The following is a 22,498-nucleotide window of genomic DNA, read 5'->3' as shown; positions in this document are numbered from 1 at the left end:
TACTAAAGGTCGATCCTTTAGTACCGGGTCCAGCTAGCAACCAGTACTAAAGGGGGGAAGAGCGTACCGGGTATTGTTATCACCCAGTACTAAAGGGCTTTGTAGCCCACTGTTTTAGCTTCCCGCCTCAATACCTTTTTATTTTCTTTCTTTTACAATTGCTATTATATTAATTTACTGCGTAGTAAATCAAATAACATTCATAAAAATTGCAAGAATAAATTGTTAGCTTGATATTAACTAGATATACACTATAAAATATTAGATGCAGCTAAATATCAAACATAGTCAAATTTTTAATTTTAATTTAGTAAGAGGTTATAATGGTTGTAATACTTATGTTAACTTTAAAATTTGAAAAAATAGATATTTTGACCATGCAAAAATATAGAAAAATGTGCCTATAGTGTTATTAACATGTTTACCATGACTTAGTCATGTACTTATTTAATTGTACCTAAATTTATTGTTTAACATTTAATGGTGCTACAAAAAATTAGTCTTGTTTAATAGGGTGAGATTTTTGCAAATAGTATTGTTAATAAGCTCATAGAATGCATTACATATCATTACAATACGTTATTACATTAATTTGTCATTTGACCACAAAACACAGCCTAATGATTCTAATACATTACACATCAACATCTAATGGAACGTTAATAACCTTCCTCTTGATAAACATCCCTTGGTTGTGATCGCAGCGTAAGTATGGAGCATCCTCTTTGGCTAACAGGATGGTTGGGTTAACCTCGACTAAAAATGGAGGAAGATCATCGAACTGATCATAATCTTCTGAAATGTCAGTCTTGTCCTCAACTCCAATGATTTTTCCTTTTCCCTGGAAGAACTATGTGGTGCTTTGGCTAGTCATCTAACTTATTAGCACCATTCTGTTTTGGTTTGCTTGATATGCCCTTCACATAGAAAACTTGAGTCACATCATTGGCTACGATGAATGGTTTGTCTCTATATCCAATCTTGTTAAGGTCCACTATTGTCATCCCATAGTTGTCTATCGTTACGCCTCCTCTTGTAAGTTTCACCCATTGGCACCGAAATAGAGTGATTTTCAAAGGTCCATAGTCGAGTTCCCATATCTCCTCAATGACACCATAGTATCTGTCTTTTTTTTTCCATAGTTGTCTATTGCATCTATACGACACCACAATTTTGGTTTGTGCTCTTTTGGTCTTGGACTCTTGTGTAAAATGTGTACCCATTTATCTCGTATCCTTGGAATGTCAATACTGAGATAGATGGACCCCTAGCCAACCATGCTAGTTGCTCTTCAATCGTGTCATCACCCATCAGTCATCGCCGCAACCAAGAGGCAAAAGTGTCAATGTGATGACATGTAATGCAGGCCTCAGTCTTCCCCTGGTTTGAGAACTGTACAATAGTCTTGTGCTCCTCCATATATGGAGCCACCAAGGATGATTGTTGCAGGACCGTGAAGTGTTCTTTACAAAATGTACTCTCATCGATGTCCATCCGAGCTTCCCCCTACTGTGCCCTTTCCCTTGAGTCTCCCCTCATAGCGTGATACAGGGACACCAATCGAACTCAGGTTGTCAATAAAGTCAACACAAAACTCAATAACCTCCTCTATTCCATATCCCTCTATGATGCTTCCTTCTGGATGGGCACAATTACGAACATACTTCTTCACAGCTGACATAAACCTCTCAAAAGGGAACATATTGTGTATAAATACAGGACCAAGAATAAAAATCTCTTCAACAAGGTGGACTAGAAGGTGGGTCATGATATTAAAAAAGGAAGGTGGAAAGACCATCTCAAAGCTGACAAGGCATTGCACCATGTCATTCTACAGCTTTAGTAGATTGTTTGGATGGATTGCCTTTTGAGAAATCATGTCGAGAAATGCACATAGCTTCATGATTGCCACTCTCACATTCTCTGGTACAATAACCCTCAGTGCAATAGGTGGCAGTTGTGTCATCAGGACGTGGCAGTCATGGGTCTTTAGATTTATGAATTTTTCTCTTTAATATTTATTATTTCTTGTATATTCGAGAAGTAGCCTGATGGGACCTTGATACTATTCAAGCATTTAAACATGCTTTCCTCCTCTTCCATGCTGAGAGTGCAACTAGCAGGATATAAGTAATGTCCATCATCTCCCTTTTCCCGATGTAGGCCATCTTGTTGTTTCATATGTTTCAGGTCTCGACGTGCTTCAATTGTATCTTTTCCCTTTCCATATGTACCTAGAAAACCAAGCACGTTCACACAATGATTTTTCATCAGGTGCATCACATCGATTTGATTACGGACCTCAAGGACGTCCCAATAAGGTAGCTCCCAAAATATAGACTTCTTCCACATGGGTGCATGTCCGTCCTCATTGTTCGGAATAGGTTGACTACCAGTGCCCTTGCCAAAGACTACCCTCACATCCTTTATCATAGAAAAACATGTTTTCCATTATGGTGCATGAGCTTAGTATGTTTATCTTACATCCCTTCAAAATGCTTCCCTTTCTTTCTTAACGGGTGGTTAGCAAGAAGAAATCGATGATGGCCTGTATACACAACCTTCCTACAGTGTTTCAAATACATACTGTTAGTATCATCTAAACAATGCGTGCAGGCTCGATATCTCTTATTTGTCTGTCCTGAGTGCCAGCCAATCATGGATGGTTACGAACAGCAATGCTCGTAGACTAAAAGGCTTCTTTTTTTCCTACACAAGTACACCTTCTTCCTTCCATAACAGTAAAAGTTCTTGAACCAATGATCGTAGGTATACGTCAATGTTGTTTCCAAATTATTTTGGGCCTTGGATAATTACCAGTATCATAATGAACTTCCACTTCATGCACAGCCAAGGCAGAAGGTTGAATATACATAAGGTCACAGGCCAAGTGCTATGACCACAACTAAACTCACCGAATGGATTGAATCCATCCGTACTTAGACCAAACGTTATGTTCCTTGCATCCCAAACTTGGGAAATTCTCTGTCAACTATTCTCCACTGGGACCCATTAGCAAGGTGTCTCATCATTTCATCTTGCTTACATTCTTCTTTGTGCCAACGCATCAACTTTGCATGTGTCTTGTTTCTAAACAACAGCTTCAAGCACGGTACTATAGGGAAATACCACATTACCTTCGCAAGAACTTTCTTCTTGCTGGGCTGCCCCTCAACATCACTAGGGTCATCTCGCCTGATCTTATAATGCAGCGCACGCACACAGGACAAGCCTCCAATTTCTCATAATCCGCACCGCCATAATGGATACATTCATTAGGCCATGCATGTATCTTTTGTACCTCCAAACCTAGAGGGCAAACAACATTTTTAGCTTCTTACATTGAGGATGGCAATTTGTTCCCCTTGGGAAGCATTTTTCTTTATGATTTTTATTAACTCATTAAAACCCTTGTCAGAAACTCCATTTGTTGCCTTCCATTGCAGCATTTCCAGCGTGAATAGTCTTTTTGGATGAGTAATCCTTCTCATTTTTGTAATTTCTGCATGGACAATAAATGAAACCAGACAACGGCTTGTTGTACTTTGCCAGATCGACAAAACCATGCAAGCCAATAATGTACTCCATGGAGCATTTGTCTGCACTGTACATCCATTGCCAATCCATCTACAAAGTATTATCGAAAAAGATATTTTGATCATTCATAGAACTATGAAGCATAACAAACATGATACAAATTTCATAGGGACTCAAATGCTGTTGAAAGTATAGATAGAAATACACAAATTTAAAGTTCAGACCCAAACGGCAAACCATCCACTGAGTACTACCGAGGAGGAATTTAAGCATCATTGGGTAGCGAACACGAAAGTTTAGTTGACCCAGCCTCATCCTATGGATAATTTATGCCTCCTACGATGGTAGTACTCAGTGGACCAGAAACCCCCGGGACTGACGGTGAGGCATAACTATAGATATCCAAACGGGCAGCCTAGCCCGGCCTGGCATGGGCCTGGCTCAGCTACACCCCCATCGTGCCAAGCCATTCCAGCCCATGGGCTGCACCAACGGCCCAGGCATAGGCCCACGGGCCTATTTCGTGCCGTGCCATCCTGTTTGGCATGGGCACAATCAGCGTGCCGTGCTGGCCCACAGCTTGCTGCCACATCAACTACTTCATTAGCTCCAAATTTGACAAATAAACACAATTGATACAAATTCATAGAGTTCATCACTTCATAACTGATAAGAAAGTGATGATACAAATTGATGACACAAATTGACCAACACTCCAAGTCTCCAACAGGCACCAAATCAACACAAGTTCATCACTTCATAATTGATAAGAAAGTGATGGCGGAAAATTTAGAACTGTTTAAACACTTGAACTATGTGATCAAGTGTTGGCTGCCTCATTAAAAACCTTTCTAGGTAAAAACTGACCCTTGTGAGAAAACCCTAGGAAGGGAAAAAGAGTACAGCCTAGCTCTATAATTCAAAATTTGAAGTTCAATTGTTCAACATTACATTACATCACATGAATAGATCACAAACGCAAAAGATAACTCCAGTACCTTGCTTTTTTTTTGCGGGTAACTCCAGTAGCTTGCTGACTTGCTACCTTGCTTAGTTGCTTCTTGCTTGCCATCACTTCTTCACTAGGAATTGGCAGTGGCAGGCCTAGCAAACAAAGAGTCAAAGATCAGGAACTTGAAGTCTTGAACAACAAAACATGAATTAGTAGATGAAAAGAATAAAACATTTAGTTGTGCAAGTAGCCAAAGCCAAGTACTTACTGCTTATCTTTAGCTTTCCCTTCTCCTTCCTCCAGGAACTTGTCAAATGCTTCCTCCAGCTCTTGCATCCCCTTCTCAACCTCATGTTGTGCCCTTGCATCTCCCAACTCCCATTCTTTGGTCTTAGCCTCATTGATCGGAGCAGCAGAGCTACCGAACAATGCCTCACCGCCGGCAGCTAGGTCATCCTCGTCATCGCTGGGCAGCCCACAGGCTCTGAGGTTGTCGTTGATGGTGTACTTTTCCATGTCATCTATCACGATGACCTTGTGCTGCAGCCTGCCTCCGCCTCCGCCTCCGCCCTCGATAGCTCCGTTCCTCAATAGCGTGCGGCCTCGCGGTGCACCAGCCCGAGACCTACAGCCAAGCAGAAGTAGGTGAGGGAAGTCAAGACTCAAGATTCCAGAACACGGACACACGGACACACGAACACAAACAAGAGAACAAGAACACAAACACAAGGACAAGAACATGAACTCGAGATCTAGATCCAGGGACTAGGGTTAGGGTTAGGGAGTTACCTATGCAGTCGGAGCTCAGAGTCGGAGAGGGACGAGAGGTCAACGGTGAGACGGCAAAGACGACTGCCAACTACGGCGAAATGCGGAGGATTGGAGGAGGACGAGGAGAGGAGGCGACGAGATCCAAGATGTGGACCGGAGTCATGAGGAGGAGATAGGAGGAAGAGATGCAAGATGCGGAGCGGAGTCGTGGTCTTGTGGCGCGGAGAGCCGGAGTTCTCACCGGAGCCGAAGGCGAGAAGGCGGTGAGCAGCGGCGGAGGAGGTGAGAAGCCAAGAGAGAGGAGAGCCGAGGAGGCGGCGGAAGTGGCGGTGGGTGGGGAATGCAGCTTGGGTTTGAGGAATGGAGGACGGCTACCGGGGGGCATTATATATGCCCCTCCCCGGGCTCCTGACCATTTGCAAGGAGGCAGGCCGTGTTGGACGTATGCCCTAAAGGCAATCATAGAGATGATGATATTCCATTTGTATCCATGATTTATATTGTGTTCCTTGAATATGCATTAAAGGCTACTTGAATTGATTTGCAATTATGTGGATTGTATGTGAAACTCTTTACTTGTATGATTATTCAAAAGTTGTCCCTAGCCGGAGTTCATGTGAGGACACACATGAATATTAGACTAGCACATGTAGTAGTTGATCACTATGTTTCATAAGTCATGGACATGGAGATGTCAAACTAATAATGTAGGCATATGTAGAGACATGTGCTAGGACTAACCCAACACGAGAAGTAGTTCTCTCTTTACACAACATGTACGCTTTGTCCTTAGACCTGAGATTGTCGCATGTACTCAAGATGTGGATCGACTTACTTAGGGGCTATCAAATGCTACACCGTAACAGGGTAATTAAAAAGGTAGCTTTCAGGTTTGTTAGGAAGCATGCTGTGAGGCATGGTCAATCAAGATGGGATTTGCCCGTCTCTGATTGAGAGTGATATCTCTGGGCCCCTTGAGTGATCGGATCCGGAAATGCATGGCCATGCTACGTACGGTTAAGAGTTAACCTACAAAGGGATTCCGAATCACAGGATTGAGAAAGAGCGGTCGGCTTGAAGCTAGACCAAATATCGTGAGGCAAAGGGAATAGCATGTACATAATGTTTTGACGGTTCATCTGATATGATCTTCGTGTGCATATAGGAGTTGGCACGTCTTGCTAGAGGCTGCTACCGACTATTGGGCTGAGTAGGAGTACTCGGGCCATGTCTATACGTATCCGAACCCATAGGGTCACACACTTAAGGGGCTGGAAGCCCAATTCAGATATGATCCGAGTTGGATCAGGTTTAGAAGTACTAATGGGCCTCAGACCCAAAGGCCCATCAGGAACCTCTATAAATAGAGGGGTGGGGCGCCCTAAGGTTTCATCCCTTTGGCCGAAAACACATCTGCAGCGCCTCCCACGCCCTCGCCCTGTTGCAATTCGTGAACCTAGCAATCCGGCTTGAGACACTTCCTTCCTAGACGTGTGGATACCTTGGAGGTGTTGCACCTGCAGCACTTGGACGAGCCACGACGAGCCGCGGCACGAGGACGACCTCGCTGTACTTGGACAAGCTGCTGAGGAGCAGCTCGACGTCAACAAGATCGACTACGTGTTCGACTACACTGATCAATTTCGCTGCCCAACGCGATTCTACATCTTCCGCACCAGTGCGTCGAGTGGTAATCCCGTGATCCATATACAGTAGTTTTCCTGGTTTACGCGGTAGAAAATTTTTATTTTGCGCTAGCGTAGCCTACCTCATATCCCAACAGTGGTATCAGAGATGTGGCTGTCTAGTTATGGATTCAGGATGTGTGCATATAGAGATATGCGAGTTTTCAGATTGATCTATGACCTGGTTTCTTGTTCTTGCTGCAATGGTTGTGTAACGACATACTCCTACAGGTCGGATTTCCACCATCGGAGTTAAGTCATACATGTAATGCCAGTTGCAGTGAGCGAAGATCAATATGATTGATCGAATTGAAACCCAGGATCATACGCCAGGCGCATATGATGCGCAATAGTAGATTGGATCTACTACTGGGTCGGAATTTTTACCGTATGCGTGTGCTTCGGTAAAACAACCTTAACTTTTTGGTACGATCTCAGATCAAGGTGAATTTTATATGAAAATTGATCTATAGAAAAGGTTACACATGATTGCAACCGATCATGTCAGATTTGGTGAAATTAGATTTCCCAAATTCGGCTTGGAAGATGGAGTTTCGGGCCTCTGTAGTTTGAAATGTTAGAACGCCTAACTCTGTTTTGCAGGATGCTATGATTCTGTGATCGGTATGGCCCCTTGTGTATGTGATGCATGTGTGTAACTCATTCATGACCTGCGTGTCGCGCGTACGGCAACACGGCTAGAGCCATATGTGTTGTCACCTTAATGTATTTAATGGTCTGCGTATCAATATGTGATGATCCAAGCAACTATGTAAACTACATTACTAACTATTAGCTGTAATAGCATGTTCTAGTTCTTGGAGGACTCATCACCAGGAGGATGGCTCACATGGAACATGGAGATGGAGATCACTGTCGTGAACAAGTTCTATGGAGATGGAGATCACCATAAGAAAACGGGCCATACTGTGTCACAACTGTGTGAATGGTATTCTTTATATTTTAGTTCCTGCATAATGTGATGTTAGAAGTAGAATGATCCCTCACAAAGTTTAAGTTTGTATGCACTCCCAACTAAAACTTGCACCATCCCATGTCTTGTACAATTGGTGGTGGGTCTATGAAATTAGGGTGCCACTAGTTTTCCTTGACTAGACGGTTTTGTGTCGGACACTTACACGCATAAGTGTTGGTTTGCTTAACAAGGTCATCTTAACGGTTAAGGACCTTGGGGCATAAAGGTTGGGTGCCGAGACATGGAGATGTCACCCAACAACAGGAGTCATATATGATATGATTAGCTAGGAGTTGCTTATCGATCTACCTTGTTTGCTAGCGGTGATGCTAAAGCTCACTAGTAGACTTGTTAGTTGTCGATCCTGAATCACTAAGTATCAATAGAGGGATATTGATTTTAGTGGGAGTAGATTTTGTTAAATAGATTAATATGATTTACTCTGCCATGGATACGTTTGTCTTAGTGTATTTTGCAATACTTTGTTGTATATTAAATGGCACCTAGCAACACCACACCGTTTGCTTTGCGTTCGGTCCTTGAGAAGGACAAGTTGAATGGAACAAACTATACGGATTGGATCTGTAACCTGAGAATTGTTCTCAGGGCCGATAAAAAGGAAGATGTTCTAGACACCCCATTACCACAAGTAACTGATGATGATGCATCTGCTGTCGTTAAGGCCACTTAAGAGAAAGCATTTGATGCTAATCCTGAGGTAAGCTGCCTTATGCTTGCTTGCATGGAACCCGAGCTACAGATGCAGTTCGAAACAAATCATGGGGCGCACGATATGATCATGGCGCTCAAGGATATGTTCCAGACACAGGCCAGGACTGAGAGGTTCAATGTGTCCAAGGCTTTTCTGGAGTGCAAGCTAGCAGAAGGCGTAGCAGTACGACCACACGTAATCAAGATGGTTGGTTACACTCAGTGATTGAAGAAGCTGGGCTTCCCAATGGGCAAAGAGTTTGCCACTGACTTCATTCTTTCGTCTCTTCCGCCTAGCTATGGGAACTTCATCTCGAACTACCATATGCATGGGACAGAGAAGGATCTGAATGAACTGTGTGGTATGCTTAAAACAGCAGAGGTTGACATTAAGAAAAGCGTTGGTAGTAGCCATGTGATGGTTGTACAGAACAAGCCTAGCTTTAAAAAAAAGGGCAATTCTTGAAACAAGAAGGGCAAGGCTGGAGTGTCCAAGCCAAACCTAGCGCCCAAGGTTAAACCTGGACCTGCTCCAGATAAAGAGGGATTTTATTGTCATGAACCTGGTCACTGGAAGAGAAATTGCAAGCTGTACCTAGCTTCGTTGAAGAATGGCGGAAGTAAGAGTACTGCCACCTCAGGTACGCTTGTGATTAATGTTATAGACAACATATTTCTCGCTGATACAATTATTCATTCTTGGGTATTTGATACCGGATCAGTTGCCCATATTTGCAATTTGATGCAGGGAATGATAAGAAGTCGAAGCGTTGAAAGAGGAGAAGTTGATTTCCGCGTGGGCAATAATGCAAAAGTTGCTGTGTTGACCGTCGAGACAATGCAACTCCACCTCCCGTCAGGATTTACTATGGAGTTGAATAATTGTTATTTCGTTCCTAGTTTAAGTCGAAACATTTTGTCTCCTTCATGCTTGATGAAGGATGGTTATTCTTTTCCGAGTGAAAACAATGGTTGTATGATCTCTAAGAATGATATGTTTGTGGCTTTTGCACCCATTGTGAATGGATTGTTTGTTTTAAATCTTGATGGTTCACCTGTCTGTAACATAAGTGCTAAAAGGCCTCGGCCTAATGATTTGAGTACTACCTACATGTGGCATTGTCGTTTGGGTCATATAAGTGAGAAACGCATGAAGAAGCTCCATATTGATGGACTTTTAACTTCGTTTGATTTTGAATCATACGAGACATGTGAGGCTTGCTTACTAGGCAAGATGACCAAGGCACCTTTCACAGGTTTTCCTGAGAGAGCATTAGACTTGTTGAAACTTGTACATACTGATGTATGCAGATCAATGAGCACGACAGCCAGAGTAGGGTACCAATACTTCATAACTTTTACTGATGATTTTAAGAGATATGGATATGTCTACTTAATGAGACACAAGTCTGAAACCTTTGAAAAGTTCAAGGAATTTCAGAATGAAGTTGAAAATCAGCGTGGCAAGAAAATTAAGGCCTTGCGATCTGATCATGGAGGCGAGTATTTGAGCCACAAATTTAGCAATCATCTGAAGAGTTGCAAAATTGTTCCACAGCTTACGCCGCCTGGAACACCTTAGAGAAACGGTGTATCCGAGCAACATAATCGAACTTTGTTAGACATGGTTCGATCAATGATGAGCTAGTCGGACCTACCGTTATCATTTTGGGCATACGCGCTAGAAACAGCAGCTTTCACACTTAATAGGGTACCGTCTAAATTCGTAGTTAAGACACCATATGAGATGTGAATGGAAAGACTCCCAATTTGTCTTTTCTTAAGATTTGGGGATGTGAAATTTTTGTCAAGTGACTTCAGTCGAACAAGATTACACCCAAGTCGGATAAGTGCATTTTCGTGGGATATCCAAAGGAAACTTTAGGATAGTATTTCTACAACCGATCAGAGGGCAAAGTGTTTGTCGCTCGGAACGGTGTTTTCCTAGAGAAAGAGTTTCTCAAAGGGGAGAAGAGTGGAAAGATAGTGCATCTTGAAGAAGTTCGGGATGAGCCAATCAGGCAAGATTCAACAAGTGATGCTAACGTAGTAGAACAAGTTGAGATACCCATGGCAAGAGAAGCATCACCACAACCACGAGGGTCGGTAAGGCTCCGCAAAATGCGGGAAATATTATTGTTGGACAATGATGAGCATGCGACAAATGCAGAAGCAATGATGGACCCAGACTCCGAAAAATGGCAGAGTGCCATGCAATCTAAAATAGAGTCCATGGGAGACAATCAAGTTTGGAACTTGGTTGACCAGCCTGATGGTGTTAAAGCCATAGAGTGCAAGTGGATCTATAAGAAGAAAAAGGACATGGATGAAAATGTTCACATCTATAAAGCACGACTTGTCACAAAAGGTTTTCAACAAGTTCAAGGAGTTGAATACGACAAGACCTTCTCGCCCATAGTGATGCTTAAGTCCATTCAAATTATTCTAGCTATAGCTGCATATTTCGATTATGAGATATGGTAGATGGATGTCAAAATAGCTTTCCTGAATGAAAAACCTAACTGAGAACGTGAATATGATACAACCCGAGGGTTTTGTCAATCCGAAAAATGCTGAATAGGTATGCAGGTTTCAGAGATCCATTTATGGATTGAAGCAAGCATCTAAGAGTTGGAACATTCGTTTTGATGAAGTGGTCAAAGGGTTTGGCTTCATTAAGAATGAAGAATAGTCTTGTGTTTACAAGAAGATTAGTGGGAGCTCTGTAGTATTTCTAATCTTATATGTGGATGATATATTACTGATTGGAAACAATATTCCTATGCTTGAATCCGTAAAGACTTCACTAAAAAATAGTTTTTCGATGAAGGACTTAGGGGAAGCAGCATATATTCTGGCATCAAAATCTATAGAGATAGATCAAGAAGGCTTATAGGATTAAGCAAGATACTTACATTGACAAAGTGTTAAAGCGGTTCAACATGGAAGAGGCGAAGAAAGGGTTCTTGCCTATGTCACATGGCATACACCTTAGCAAGACTCAGTGTCCTTCAACTATTGATGATCGAGATTGCATGAGTAGAGTGCCATATGCTTCGGCTATCGGATCTATCACGTATGCAATGATAAGTACTCGCCCAGATGTTTCATATGCGCTAAGTATTACAAGCAGACACCTGTCTGATCCGGGTGAGAGTCACTAGACAGCGGTGAAAAACATTCTTAAGTACTTTAGAAGGACTAAAGATATGTTCCTTATCTATGGAGGTGAGGAGGAGCTCGTTGTAATAGGTTACACTGATGCTAGTTTCCAAACCGACAGAGACAATTCAAAGTCACAATCAGGATTTGTGTTCATGCTAAATGGTGGTGCTGTTAGATGGAAGAGTTCCAAGTAGGAGACAGTGGCTGATTCTACAACAGAAGCCGAGTACATCGCGGCTTCAGAAGCCGCGAAGGAGGGTGTTTGGATAAGGAATTTCCTTATTAAGCTTGGTGTGTTCTTGAATGCATCTAGCCCATTGAATCTCTAGTGTGATAACAATGGGGCTATTGCGCAAGCAAAGGAGCTAAGGAATCACTAAAAGAACAAACACATAATGTGGCGATTTCATCTCATTCGAGACTTCGTTAACCGGGATGAGATCAAGGTATGCAAAATACACACGGATCTGAATATTTCTGATCCGTTAACAAAACCACTCCCACAGGCTAAGCATGATGCGCATGTAAGAGCTATGGGTATTAGATACCTTCTAGATTGACTCTAGTGCAAGTGGGAGACTGTTGGAGGTATGTCCTAGAGGCAATCATAGAGATGATGATATTCCATTTGTATCCATGATTTATATTGTGTTCCTTGAATATCCATTAAAGGCTACTTGAATTGATTTGCAATTATGTGAATTGTATGTGAATCTCTTTACTTGTATGATTATTCAAAAGTTGTCCCTAGTCGGAGTTCATGTGAGGACACACATGAATATTAGACTAGCACATGTATTAGTTGATGACTATGTTTCACAAGTCATGGACATGGAGATGTCAAACTAATAATGTAGGCATATGTAAAGACATGTGCTAGGACAGACCCAACACGAGAAGTAGTTCTCTCTTTACACAACATGTACGCTTTGTAAGGGAAACGGGTCTGAGGGGTCAAACCAATTGGCGCCCCTCCAAGAGTAGACTTGCAAAGGGTTATGCACTCAGCCAGCTGGGATGCGATCCAATCCATAGCTTGGACAAGATCGTCAGTAGAGAGAGCCACGGGGGCTCCGTCCTTTTCTATTGTAGGGTACAACAGATTGTCGATTGGAACTCGTGGGTTCCTAGTCTATAGAGGGCTACCGAAGATTCCTTGGTTAGCCTGGACCTGGTTGCCAATCAGATTGGATCTGTTAGCCAGACCTGAGTTACCCGCGACCGGTATTGTAGCCCGATCGGAGGTTTCGATCTTCTCGACCGAGGGACTGGGGATGATGCAAGGCACCTCCCCGATGAGAAGCTGGTCCCCGAGAGGGACCGAGTGGTTGGCCGCATGATCGCCGGCGGCGGAGGCAGTGTGATGTCCCCAGAAGGGAATTGCTACTCCCATCGCAGCGAAGATGATGCAGCTCTTCGGGATCTCGACAGCGTCCATCAAGCTCACCAACTGACACGGCGAACCCCTACCTGGCACGCCAACTGTCGGGGGAATATCCGGCAGTCCACCACAAGGTAGAGTAAGGTGGTAGATTGTGTAGAGGGCATCACCGCACCTAGAGCTAGATGGATGAACACAAAGACACAGGGGACTTTACCAGGTTCGGGCCACCAGATTGGTGTAATACCCTACGTCCTGTGCTCGGGGTTGTATTCTTAGCGTATAGCGTATTGAATATGGCTCGGGTCTTTTAGGGGGACCCCTGCCGCCTTTATATAGTATTAGGGGCAGGGTACCAGATCTGATTCGACCTAATCCTAGTCGGTTACAAGGATTTACTGTCTTTTGATACAAGTTATCTCTTTACAGATTTAAACATGCCTATCTACAACTATATCTCTTGGTGTCGATCCTTCATCTTAATCCATACACCTATCCCGACTCCCCCTCGTATGGGTCGTGTCACCCCCTTTGGAGGGCGGCTAGGCCCATCCGAGTGGTACCCGAGAGTTATATCCCCCACAAAAAGAGTTAACGCGAAGGTGCTATGGCTGGAAGACAAAAGCTTATGAGTTGGATCCATCCTTGCTCAACTAGTAAAATGTACTAAACATGCGCACCTGCGCTCATGGGCCACTACTGAGCCATCCAAATTTCGGCTGGGTGTCAAATTTCGGCTGGGTGTCACAATGATTCATCATGCAGCCAGGCTCTCCAGGCTTCTCTTGAGCTCTTGGCTGCACCAGATACAAAGTAAATAATCAAACCCATCATGAAGATATTTCTTGAACAAGGTAAATACAGCATAAGTACAACATCATATGATACCCATCCATGAAGGACTAGCAAACTTAATTTAAAAAATATGTGCAACCAGATTCCAGTAGAATTAACCAAACACTTCAAAATTCAACTTCAAGGATTACAATAGCAGACTGCAAGTAAGACTTCAACAAAGCAGCCATTGCTTACAAAACTATAAGGCATCTCATAGAAGGACAGTAAGCAGGACACATTGGAGAAAAAATTAGACTAGTGCCAAGACAGTAGTATGCAGGGGTCACTACCGTCCCTTTCAAAGGAAACTCAACTAGACTGAACATATTTTGAAGAGTTTGATAAACTAAGAGCTTGAGAAGCCATGCCACATAACAGTAAACTGATCATCAAACTGTTGGAGAGTTATGTTTAAATCTGCCAGATTTAACGTGCAAGTTTATGGGCAGTTCAAATCAAACATACCGAAGAAATCTGCAGCCACCTGCTGTTCAGATATCCTCTGAATCCTCTGTAACAAAAAAAAATTAGTAGAAAAGGAGGAAACAAAACAAACATTGCAAAACAAAGTTTGAGCCAATCCTTCGCACAGACAAGAGCTTCAGGCATTTCTGGATGTGTGAGCTTCTATGGCCTCCAAGAATCCTTCCGCCACAACTGAAGGCCGATTCAAATGATACAGGATACTTTTCTGTCAACTTAGACTAAGGGGAATCGCTAGAAAGTCGCGAGCCATAACAAACAGTACAGGATACTTTTCTGATTTGCTTTTCCACCATGCTAAAGCATCAAAATCTTCGATATCCGACTCAGACTCTTCTTCTAAGTTGACATCAATCTCGGATTTTGATGAATGTGCAACCATCACTTGTGACTTGTATCGAGCAAATTCAGCTTCAATGTTCCCTTTTCCTAGAACTGGTTAGCCCTTATGGAGACTTTGCTAGAACATGTCACCGTGTCTGTGCTACTTGTCCTTTGGTGCTCTTGCGAGTACTGTGTGAAGTACTTTCTCATCCACTCCACGGTAAAAGTTCACACGCATACCAATCTGATCCGCTTTTTTGCGCACCTTCTGAAAAAAGAAATCCAAATAAAGTTTCTTCCTTCTTGGATCTAGTACGGTGGCAATGACCAGAGCAAGGTTAAATGCGATCTCTTTGTTCTTTCTAAGGGGGATATCTTTACTTTGAAGGTTATCTTCATCCGGGTCCCATTACTTCTCAAATTTAGAACACATGGATGCTGCCAATTCCTTGAGCAAGTCAGTTGATTGCCAGGCTGGTTCCTGCTTTAGTGCATGCTGGATGTAAAGAACTAGGGGCAAAAATTTGTGCGCTGTAGGTGTCCATTTTCCACTGGACCATGGACAACCAGACGGAGGCCCAAACCAAAAACCCAGTTTCCCACTGAACCATTATCAGCTTTACCTGCAAATAAGCTTGGTAATGGTTTGGTCTCAAACCAGGTTTAGTGGTTTGGTTTTCTTAATTGGTATTGGTTGGTTTGGTGGATAATGGTGTGACATAGCTTTTGTTTGGTTCTTTTAGTCCATCGACTAAACTTTAATACCTATCTTGTTTGGATTCATGGACTAAAGTCTATTAAAGCAGATGAACAAAGACGATATTACCCTCCTCCTCCTCCCTCCTAGCCTCAGCCTCCTCCACCTTCCGTTTCACCTCCGCTTCCTCCGCCTTACTCCGCGCCTCGGCGTTCGCGTCCGGCTCCTCCTCCTCCTCTCCTCCTCACATCCGGCTCCGCCTCCTCATAGCCGAAGCCCGGTGGGATCTCGAGCTTGCCCCGCGGAGGTCGATGCGGCGGGGGTGGCGGGCGGGAGGGTGGCGGGGGGGGGGGGGGAGGGGGGACAGCGGGCGGGAGGGCGGCAGGTGGGAGGTAGGCGGGGGGCGGGGGCAGCGGGTGAGAGGACGGTGGGCGGCGGGGGTTGGGCGAGAGGGAGGATGGCGGAGGGGACTAGGCCGGAGGGAGGTTAAATGAGGGGCAGGGGTGTCTCCGAGGCCTTTTAGTCCACTTTAATCCACCCCTCTTAGACTAGAGGACTAAAGGATTTAGTCTATATTTTAGTCCACCTGTTTAGCATTTTAGGGACTAAAAGGGGCCAAATGGGTGGACTAAAGTTTAGTCCATGGTAACCAAACAGGCGATATATAATGGTTGAGTTTGGTTTGGTTTAGCGATTGTAATGGTTTGGGCCGGTTGGAAGTGGTTTGACTAATTCAAAATATTCAACAATAGTAAAATTAGTATGGCTATATGTGTGACCTAGGTCAAAAGCCAGATCCTAAAATTTAAATATCGCGCTCACACCTAAAATTTTTAGCGAAATTAACTTAAATTTGTTCGAGATGTCTCAGAATCACAATCAGCTACTTCGTGCAAATTGTCGTGCCTAGAGCTACATGTGGGCCCCACGTCGAAAGCCGGACCCCAAAACTAAAACCTCGCATTCACACCCTAAAATTTTAGCGAATTTGATTGAAATTTGTTGGAGATATCTTAGAACTATAGTCAGCTACTTTCTGTAGATTTGCATGCCTAGATCTACATGTGGGCCCCACGTCGAAAGCTGCACCCTAACTAAAACCTCACGTTCACACCTTAAAATTGTAGCGAATTTGACTGAAATTTGTTGGAGATATCTTAGAATCAGCTACTTCGTGCAGATTAGCATGCCTGGATCTACACGTGGGCCCCACATTGAAAGCCGGACCCTAAAACTAAAAGCTCGTGTTCACACCTTAAAATTTTAACAAATTTGGCTGAAATTTGTTAAAGATGTCTCAAAATAACGGTAAGCTACTTCGTGCAAATTGGTACTGCTAGATCTACATGTGGATCCATGTCAAAATTTAACCATATGATATATATGGAAGTTAGGTTTTAAGTTGTTTAGAACCGGTTTGAGATATGAATTTGTTTGGTTTTTAGAATTTTACACCACTAAGTTGGTTTGGTTTAGATATATAAGAGTAATCAGGCTGGTTGGTGTGGTTTGAAATTAATTTTCTTTTATATATGGTTTGGTTTGGTTTTGGGGCGGTTCTCGGACCATTAGCAGCCTTAATTGGGACTGGGGATTTTATCGAGAAGGTTTTACGATTTCGCTGAGGTATTTATGGCGGCGGATTTTGTTGGTTGGCGTGGCCGGAAGTGGGTGGCACTCCGCCATCGCGATAAATAATATTTAACGCACAGGGTGTAGAATATACACTATCTCTCTATACATATAGCGAGGCTAAAATGCACCTATGTGCATTCTTTGTTCAGAATGTCCAGATCCCATAGTTGCAACTGAGAGACTAGACCAATTGCAACTCCACAAAACTGATTGCAACTGGATCGAACTAGTTGCAACTCAGACCGAGTAGGTTGCAACTAGACGCAAACCAATTGCGACTCAAATGAGCCGGTTGCAACCGGGTTCGAACCGGTTTACAACCGGACGCGTACTAGTTGCAATTCGGATAGAGCCAGTTGGAACAACGAGAGTAAGCGAGTTGCAACAAGAGGGTGGGTGTATTTTGTATACAAATGCACCCAGTGCATTATAGCAAAACCAATATGCAGCTCCGTGAACGAAAACAACAGCTGTTTTCGTTTGTGAGCCAAATCACCGTCTAACTTATTTACTAACAAAAAACACCCGAGATGTAAAGGCATTATTCAGAACTTCATGAACCTAAGTTGGTGGTAACTTCCCATCATAATCACTGTCTCACACCATTTGCCTAACCGGCGCCAACCACACCCATCGTCACCTCGTGCTACAATGACTACTTCGACATCCGCACAACTTGCAGCTTAAGAACCCGGCCGGCTCTTCTCCACCACTCGCGTAAATGATAATTATGGTAACTTGATAGTTGTAAATGACAGTGAAATTTCTCAGTAGACATTATAGTAAATTGAATATGACACTGGTAACTCGATTGTGGTAAATGAGTAAATGACATTGTGCCATTTCTACGGACAATATTGGCGCAAACTGAACACTCAAATACAAATGGCATGAAGGGGTCAAGGGTCATGCAAGCAAATAACTTTGTATTTACCACAATTTACACGGCAGCGCATAATGCAGGCCACTTGATGCATTCACGTAACTGCATGGATATGAGGATATCAGCCCTGTTCTGAAAAAGGTAGGAAACCCAAACCCTGGTGCTTGTATTCTCGTAATCTCTAACCATAACAATTACACTTCCATGCACGCGAAGATGGTGCTTGTATATACTCTCGTATACACATGCACGCACACGAGTAATGAAGGTATACGTGAAGGTATTCTGGCAATCTGCATGTACGTATACGTTACACTTGCCATAGGGTCTGGTCTTTCTCGTAATCGGTTTTCGTCAGTATATATCTGGCTGAAATCACGGTATGGGTAAATGAAACATTTAACACGAAAGTCCGACTCCCCAGCTCGTGCGGCACACCGGCTTGCTGGCTTCCTGCTCGGCTGGATGCCCGGATGGCTTGCTGCGCATTGAAAGCCGAACGTGCAGGAGACAGTTCAGCTTGTGCGCCAGGTGGGCTGGCCACCCTATTGTGTGGCCCTCCACGAAGTAGCGTGTGTATATATATACATATATATATAATATAAAAAGAAGGTTTTTTTGTATATTTAAATATTTTGAAGCTGAAAGAACAACTGAAAAATATTTCCATTTATATTAGCACTAAGGAAAAAGTGTGCATATGATATTGCATTATACCAACATCTCAATAAGGCAAGGATTAACGAATGAGCAATGCAAATCAAGGCGTGCAAAAAGATAGGGCACAGCATGCAAATATAACACCTAAGCAGGAGCAAGCAATACATGATCATCGAAATCCGCGTAACATGAAACTTGAACATAAGCAATAAGTGAAGTTTGAAATGCATTGCTCAATCACTTGTATGCTCCATAAAATGTGTAAGCAACGTGAATCTTGGAAGTTTGTTCATGATTGTATTGCACCGTATACTTTTTCTTCTATGGGACATGATTTTTATGGCTTGTAGCAACGTCCTGGCATTATCCTAATGGGAAAAAAATCAAAAGGTTCGAGACTTTGAGAGCTGTCAAGATCAAATCGAGCGCGTAACCGGGGACATGCCAAGGATGAGCAGCTGCCGTGCACGACGCAGCAACACGTGGCCAGAGCCCACCGCGGCGCACGGTGTGTCGGGTGCCCCTGTGCAGCTGTGCTGTGTGCAAAACTGCGATATGGACTCCGCTGCCCGGGGAAAGAAGGTTTTGCCATCCTCCCAGATTTGGACCACGGCCGGCGCGCGAGGCGCCGCGACACGTCAACCCACGGGCCACGGCAGGTTCGAGAGAAGTCGCCCATCCCGGGCCCCGGCGGAGGGAAAAAGAAAAGCAACGGCATCCATCCATTCCGTTGCGAGAGGCGACGGGAAAGGTTCCACGGCGACACGTCAACCCACGGCGCGGCCGCGAGCGCGAGCGCGACGCGACTGGTTGGGGCAAATCAGGCGTCTCGTCCAGCCGCGATTGGTGTCTGGTGGTTCCCTCTCGCTCGCCGCTGTAACTCTTCACAGCGGGCACGAGCCTACGGCCGCTAGATGGCCTCGTGGCCCGTCCCGTCCCGTCCTCCCCTCCCATGAAGGTTCCACGCGCGCGAGCGCAGAGTCCAAGCTTCTCTTCGCGACAACTCTCTAAATTTCGCAGCTCCTATATTTGGCCGTGAATTAGGAGTGTTTGATAACACGATGATTCATTCATTGTCTCTGTTCCGTGGCCGTGAATTAGGAGTGTTTGATAACACGGTTAAAGTTTAGTCCTATCACATCGGATACTCGGATACTAATTAGGAGGATTAAACATGAACTAATTATAAAATTAATTGTAGAATTTCTAGGCTAATTCGCGAGACGAATCTCTTAAATCTAATTAATTCATCATTAGCAAATATTTACTGTAACACCACATTATCAAATTATGGACTAATTACGTTTAATAAATTCGTCTCACGAATTAGACTCCATCTGTGTAATTAGTTTTATAATTAAACTATATTTAATATCTTAAACATTTAATGTGACAAGACTAAACTTTAATTCCGGAGCCAAACACCCTCTTAATTGCCCACGTAGTAATAGCATGCAGTAATTCACTGTGATGAGCTGGTTAATCAACCGGCCACGTAGCTTAATCCGTGTCTCGTCCCATCATGAAGCCATCACTCAATTTTTTTTCTCGAACACGAAGCCATCACTCAATTCGCCACGGACGGACACAGGCTCTGCAGTACTATCTGATCTCGCCTGCAGCCAAGAGCCAGCCCACGTGGATGAGATACATCATCTGCTCAGCTGCGTCACTCGGTGACTGTGACCGTCAGCTGTGCCTACAGCCTACCCAACGAATCAAACAATATCTCTCCTGCCGAACACGTATCTCTTCGCCTACGCCTATATCTTCCCGCGCCCACCCTCACCACCACCACCGCACCTGCACGCACGAGCTCAGCTTCAGCTCATCTCGATCGATCTCGCATTCCCGGCCATCTCCAACCAACGACGCCTCCTACAAGGACCATCCATGCCGGCGAGCGGCTGGACGCAGGCGCTGGCGCCGACGGCGCACCCGCACTACCTCCACCACCTGCTGGAGCGCATGGCGCCGCTGCGGGTGGCCGCCGAGGGCGCGCCCGAGCCGGCGGCGGCGGACAGGCGGCTGACGCGGCTGCTGGTGAACGTGACGGTGGACCGGAGCCTGTGGCCCGTGCACCTGGTGCTGGGCGCCGACGCCACCGTGGCCGACCTCGTGCGCGCCGCCGTCGCGGCCTACGGGCGCGAGGGCCGCCGCTCGCCGCTCCAGCACCCCGGGGGCGGCGGCGGCGACGCGGCCGACGGGTTCGAGCTGCATTTCTCCAAGTACTCCCTCGAGAGTGAGTGCATCCAAGCTTAATTAAGCTCTGATGTTTTGTGTTCTGAAATATGGATTGCCGTAGTTTGAAACTGATCAAGATCCTGGTGATTTTTGTCAGGTTTGAGGCCCGAGGAGAAGGTGCTGGATCTGGGGTCTCGCAACTTCTTCCTCTGCGCGCGGAGATCTTCAGCCGCTGCTTGAGCTTCTGATTCCATCGGTCGGAGCACATGGGTCGCCGTTGTAAACTAGTAGAGCAGCAACGTTAAGTTGATCTTGATCAGCAGGTCGAGGCACCTGGATTTGCATTTCGAAATTAAACTTTGTAGAGAATTGGTGGATATGTTCCCACGTGAGTTGTTGTGCTCGAGCTCTTTCCTGGCCTCTGTTTACCTGACGCTTGCTGGTGGCTCCCGCGCGCGGACGCAGCGGCGGCCGGCGGCGGCGCCCTGGCCTGGACTCGCGAGACGTGTCGGTCATGGAATGGAGGGGCCTGCAGCGGGGCGCTGTGGGCAGGCTGCGTGCGTGTATCACGTGACGCCGCGTGTGCCCGGCCGGTTCGCTACTAGTAGTAGTCAAGCGCGCGACCACGACGAGCCGCGCGCCGGCAGTTTCCCGCAGCGATCGCCATCAGCGGGTGCTCGTTTCGTTGTTCTGCGGGCTGCGCCGCTCCGGCCGCCGACCGCGAGGGCTCGCGGTCTCGGGTTCCCTGCGTGTGTCGTCTGCCTCCATGTAAAAAATTTCAACTTTTCTACGTTTTTTGTAACTCAAAATGTCATCTACGAACTGAGTACAGCTCGGTTGGTTATCGCTGTGGGGTGGTCTCTGTTCTTCGCATCACCTGAGTTGTGCTCAAACTCTTCCTGGCCATCGTTTACCTGACGCTTGTTAGTGGTTCAGCACCAGCGGCATGGAGTCCGTGAAACGTGTCGGATTGTCGGCCCTGGCATGGCCATGGATTCAGCTGATGTGAGCGTGTCGTCCGTCGTTTCCGGCCGGCGGCCCCATCCGATGTGAGCGGAGCGGCCGTGGCAACCACCCGTGCGTCTCGGTTGTTGTTCGGCGGCGCGGCGTGCAGCAGGTCGTCGTCTGCCTCAATTGCTGCCACGGTTTATGTGAAAAGGGACTTTTCAGCCCGGCCCAAAAAGCAGCACACGCGTCGCCGGGGCACGCAAACGATCCATCATCCATCCATCCATACGATAAGCGTCGAGCCCAATGCTGTGCGTTCTTTCGCCCTCGGAGGTTTTCAAGGCTGCGCGACGAGTCGTTCTCACGTCATGCACGCCTGGTTTTTCGGCGAACAGGCGGCGAGATCAACCATCTTCGCTCTCACGAGTCTGGAAGAAGAGGATCATTGTAAAAATGGTCAGTTTAATGCAAGTGTCTCCCCTCCCCAAGTCCCCGTACCTAATGCATGTGTGCCTTCTCTTTTAGACAAGTGCCCGCTCACCACGATCGAAGGGCCGAAATCAACGTCATGCATCCATACAGATTTCAATGGAATTGGTTCCAGAGTTTATACATGCATGTTTGACCTCTGTTACATTACGTACTGCTCAATGGACATTCTGGAATGTA

At 45.2% G+C, this 22,498-nt stretch overlaps 1 protein-coding gene across 1 annotated transcript; it reads left to right on the top strand.

The window, feature by feature from the left end:
* The first annotated feature begins 20,300 nt into the window (after positions 1-20,300).
* Positions 20,301-21,291, top strand: LOC117839923 (uncharacterized protein At4g22758). The gene is made up of 2 exons (XM_034720358.2): positions 20,301-20,939; positions 21,039-21,291. The coding sequence occupies exons 1-2, from the start codon at positions 20,591-20,593 to the stop codon at positions 21,119-21,121; spliced, it is 432 nt and encodes a 143-aa protein (XP_034576249.1). The 5' UTR covers positions 20,301-20,590; the 3' UTR covers positions 21,122-21,291.
* The last annotated feature ends 1,207 nt before the right edge of the window (positions 21,292-22,498 follow it).

This window comes from Setaria viridis, chromosome 9 (genome assembly GCF_005286985.2).
Source record: "Setaria viridis chromosome 9, Setaria_viridis_v4.0, whole genome shotgun sequence".
Taxonomy (NCBI): domain Eukaryota; kingdom Viridiplantae; phylum Streptophyta; class Magnoliopsida; order Poales; family Poaceae; genus Setaria; species Setaria viridis.
Note: the sequence above shows the minus strand (reverse complement) of the source record. Positions and strands in the feature narration are given on the sequence as shown.

What these genes read in the sequence shown, in the direction of transcription:
- LOC117839923 (XM_034720358.2), top strand. Translation starts at nt 20,591, where the DNA reads ATGCCGGCGAGCGGCTGGACGCAGGCGCTGGCGCCGACGGCGCACCCG. An exon ending in CTCCAAGTACTCCCTCGAGA is followed by an intron (nt 20,940 to 21,038) that starts GTGAGTGCATCC and finishes GATTTTTGTCAG; the next exon opens with GTTTGAGGCCCGAGGAGAAG.